The following is a 3,352-nucleotide window of genomic DNA, read 5'->3' as shown; positions in this document are numbered from 1 at the left end:
CGACCCCCCTTCTCCCCCCCGTCCCTTCCCCACTTCACCCCGACCCCGTCCCTTCCTCTGCCCGCTGTGAGGAGGGCGGGGGGAGCCACTCACCCTCGTCGGAGTCCCGGGCCCGGCCGCTGCGCTCGCCGTCCTCCTCCTCGGCGCTCTCCAGCTCCTCCTCCTCGTAGTACTCGGGGCCGGGGGGCAGCGCGGCGGGGGGCAGCCCCACCGGGACAGGGGCCGCGGGCGCGGGAGACACCAGCCCGGCCGCGCTCATAGCGGCGGGACGGGACGCGGCCCGGCCGGAACTCGGACTCTCCTGCTCCCGCCGCCTCAGCCGGGACTCGGACTCGGCGGCAGCTGGGCGAGGACCTCAGCGCGCCACTTCCGGGTCCCAGAGGCTGCCTACGCGGGACCTCACGCAGGCGAATGCGCAGGACACCTAAATCCGGGGAGAAATGGGAGGAGTCAGGTGCTCGGGCCGGGAGGGAGGGGGCGGGGCCGAGCTCTGGGCCCCTCGCGAGCGGAGGAGGAGGCGGTGCCGCCGGGGAGCGGCAGGTTCGAAACCCGGCCGAGCTCCAGCGGCGGGCGGGCTGCGCGGGGCTCCCCGCTGGGTCCTGTTGGTCGCGGGGCGGGTCCCCGGCTGGGCCAGGTGTGGCTGCAGGGCCGGGTAGTGACTGGGCGAGCGGCACTCAGGGCTCAGTCTGAGGCGGATCCCATAAGCCTGACTTCAGGGCCCGGCAAACGGGTTGAAAGTAGAACAGAACTGAAGCGTCAGACACAGAGAGGAGCCTGGTTTGTTGGGGAAGAGTCAACATGATTTTTGTAAAGGGAAATCATGCCTCACCAATCTACTAGAATTCTCTGAGCGGGGCAACAGGCATGTGGACCAAGGTGATCCAGTGGATATAGTGTATTTAGAGTTTCAGAAAGCCTTTGACAAGGTCCCTCACCAAAGGCTCTTAAGCAAAGTAAGCTGTCATGGGATGAGGGAAAGTCCTCTCATGGATTGGGAACTGGTTAAAAGATAGGAAACAAAAGGTAGGAATAAATGGTCAGTTTTAAGACTGGAGAGAGATAAATAGTGGTGTCCCCCAGGGGTCTGTACTGGGACCAGTCCTATTCAACATATTCATAAATGATCTGGAAAAAGGGGTAAACAGTGAAGTGGCAACATTTGCAGATGATGCAAAACTACTCAAGATAGTTAAGTCCCAGGCAGACTGCGAAGAGCTACAAAAGGATCTCTCAAAACTGGGTGACTGGGCAACAAAATGGCAGATGAAATTCAGTGTTGAGAAATGCAAAGTAATGCACATTGGAAAGCATAATCCCAACTATGCATATAAAATGATGAGGTCTAAATTAGCTGTTACCACTCATGAAAGAGATCTTGGAGTCATTGTGGATAGTTCTCTGAAAACATCCACTCAGCGTGCAGCGGCAGTCAAAAAAGCAAACAGAATGTTGGGAATCATTAAGAAAGGGATAGATAGTAAGACAGAAAATATCATATTGCCTCTATATAAGTCCATGGTACGCCCACATCTTGAATACTGTGTGCAGATGTGGTCGCTCCATCTCAAAAAAGAGATATTAGAATTGGAAAAGGTTCAGAAAAGGGCAACAAAAATGATTAGGGGTATGGGAACGGCTGCCATACGAGGAGAGATTAATAAAACAGACTTTTAGCAAAAGCCTGTGTTATTACTATATGGCGCTGAAACTTGGAGGCTTATTAAGATCTTACTATCTAAACTCCAAGTTTTCATAAATAGCTGCCTAAGAAAAGTCCTCAGATGGCCAGAAAAATAAAAGACAAAGAACTCTGTAGGAGTATGAAAAACTGGTAGGACAGGAAATTATGGAAATAAAATGGAGATGGCTAGGACACACATGGAGAAAAGACCTGAATAACATAGCAAGACAGGCATTGGACTGGAACCCCCAGGGCAAGAGGCAGTGAAGTAGACCAAGGTTAACATGGAAGTGCACAACAGAAGCAGAATTGAAAAAGCTATCAAAATGACAAGAAGCTAAGACTGCAACAGGAGACTGGTACCTGAGAGGGAGCTGCATTCAGTGGGTCTGTAAGTATACAACTATCAATTTAGCTTAATTTGGTAACTGACCAATTTAAGCTAGATCTTTTGTAACTGGTTTATAGCAATTTAAGTGTGTTCACAAGGGGGTTTGCACCATTTAAATGTGGTTTAAAAAACCCTTGTATACAGGAGAAGCTTTTGTATGGCACTAAGGCCTGGTTCTTAAAATACTTTGGGATCTGCAGAGAGCACCTGCCACATAAAAGTAAAATCTCCCTTACTGCTTGGAGGGAGACAGCAGAGGGCGCATAAGAGCTGTCAAGGATTCTCTTGCCTTGTACTTCCTAACAGCTTGTGTAAAGCGGTTCAGCTGTGGCTTGTTTTTGTTCCAGTGTGAAAAACACGCATTGTTACATACTTCAGATTCAGACACTTCCCTTGTCCACTGGTTGCAATGCTCCTGCCCCAGGAGATTTACTTTTCAGCTGGGGAGGAGGGCTCTGCAGGGCTTCTCAGATCTGGAGGGATGGGTTCACCTCTTCTCTGGCCCAATGGAAAATGAGTATGATTACCTCATTCACTCTAGTGGTTGTTTATAACATCTATGGCACAAAAACCACAATGATTTTGATGATCTGGTTCTGCTCATCATCAGCGACTCAGGATCATGTACTGAGCAGGGTGTTATAGGAATGAGGACTGAAGTGAAAGGGCACCTCTCCCATTCTTTCCTCCTTTTCCTGTTTATCACACACATCCTCCTGTGTCATTAACAAGCTGTCACTGGTGTGTTGGGATGTCACATCCATTAACTGACGTCGCTACATCACACCTATGAATAACAACTTTCATACATACATAGCAGGAGTGGGTTTAATCCATTATAAACCATTAGCATCTTTCAGAGCATATCAGTCTTCTAATTTCTGAATATTCCAAATACCCTTCCCACAGTCCCAGCTATCATATCCACAGAGGCAGGCACTTTGGTCTGCACAGAACTAATTGCAGGATTAAAGATGTGATGCTTTGACCCCCCAATCAGCATGAGTATGATAAAAACAAAATTTAATCTGGTTTAGTCCTTTTATGTGAGAACAAAACTCCTAAAAGGTAATTGTATGATCAGAGCTGCAACTGAGCACTTACCATAACATTTGCAAAAATATGTTCCCCCAAAGTCACTTGAAGTTGAGTAACTGAAACATCAGTGTCCTTCCTAGTGTAAACTCCAACCAGGAGAAGGAATACTCAAATTAAAGGAATGATGGCACACAAAAGCCTTGCAGAGTGAGCCAAAACTAGTAAACCTGGGTTCTGACAAG

General features: G+C 48.8%; 1 protein-coding gene across 2 annotated transcripts in view; it reads right to left on the bottom strand.

Moving 5' to 3' along the window:
* Window positions 1–376, bottom strand: part of SUDS3 (SDS3 homolog, SIN3A corepressor complex component) — a 29,773-nt gene extending 29,397 nt beyond the window's left edge. For both annotated transcript variants that reach the window (XM_024216267.1, XM_024216268.1), the window contains exon 1: window positions 94–376. In XM_024216267.1, coding sequence (XP_024072035.1) covers window positions 94–259 — 166 coding nt within the window. In that variant the 5' untranslated portion in view covers window positions 260–376. The remainder of the gene's footprint in view (window positions 1–93) is intronic.
* Window positions 377–3,352: the final 2,976 nt, after the last annotated feature.

Source organism: Terrapene carolina, unplaced genomic scaffold (assembly GCF_002925995.2).
Source record: "Terrapene carolina triunguis isolate 2854851 unplaced genomic scaffold, T_m_triunguis-2.0 Scaffold951, whole genome shotgun sequence".
NCBI lineage: Eukaryota > Metazoa > Chordata > Testudines > Emydidae > Terrapene > Terrapene triunguis.
This window is presented reverse-complemented; position numbering and strand designations above follow the sequence as displayed.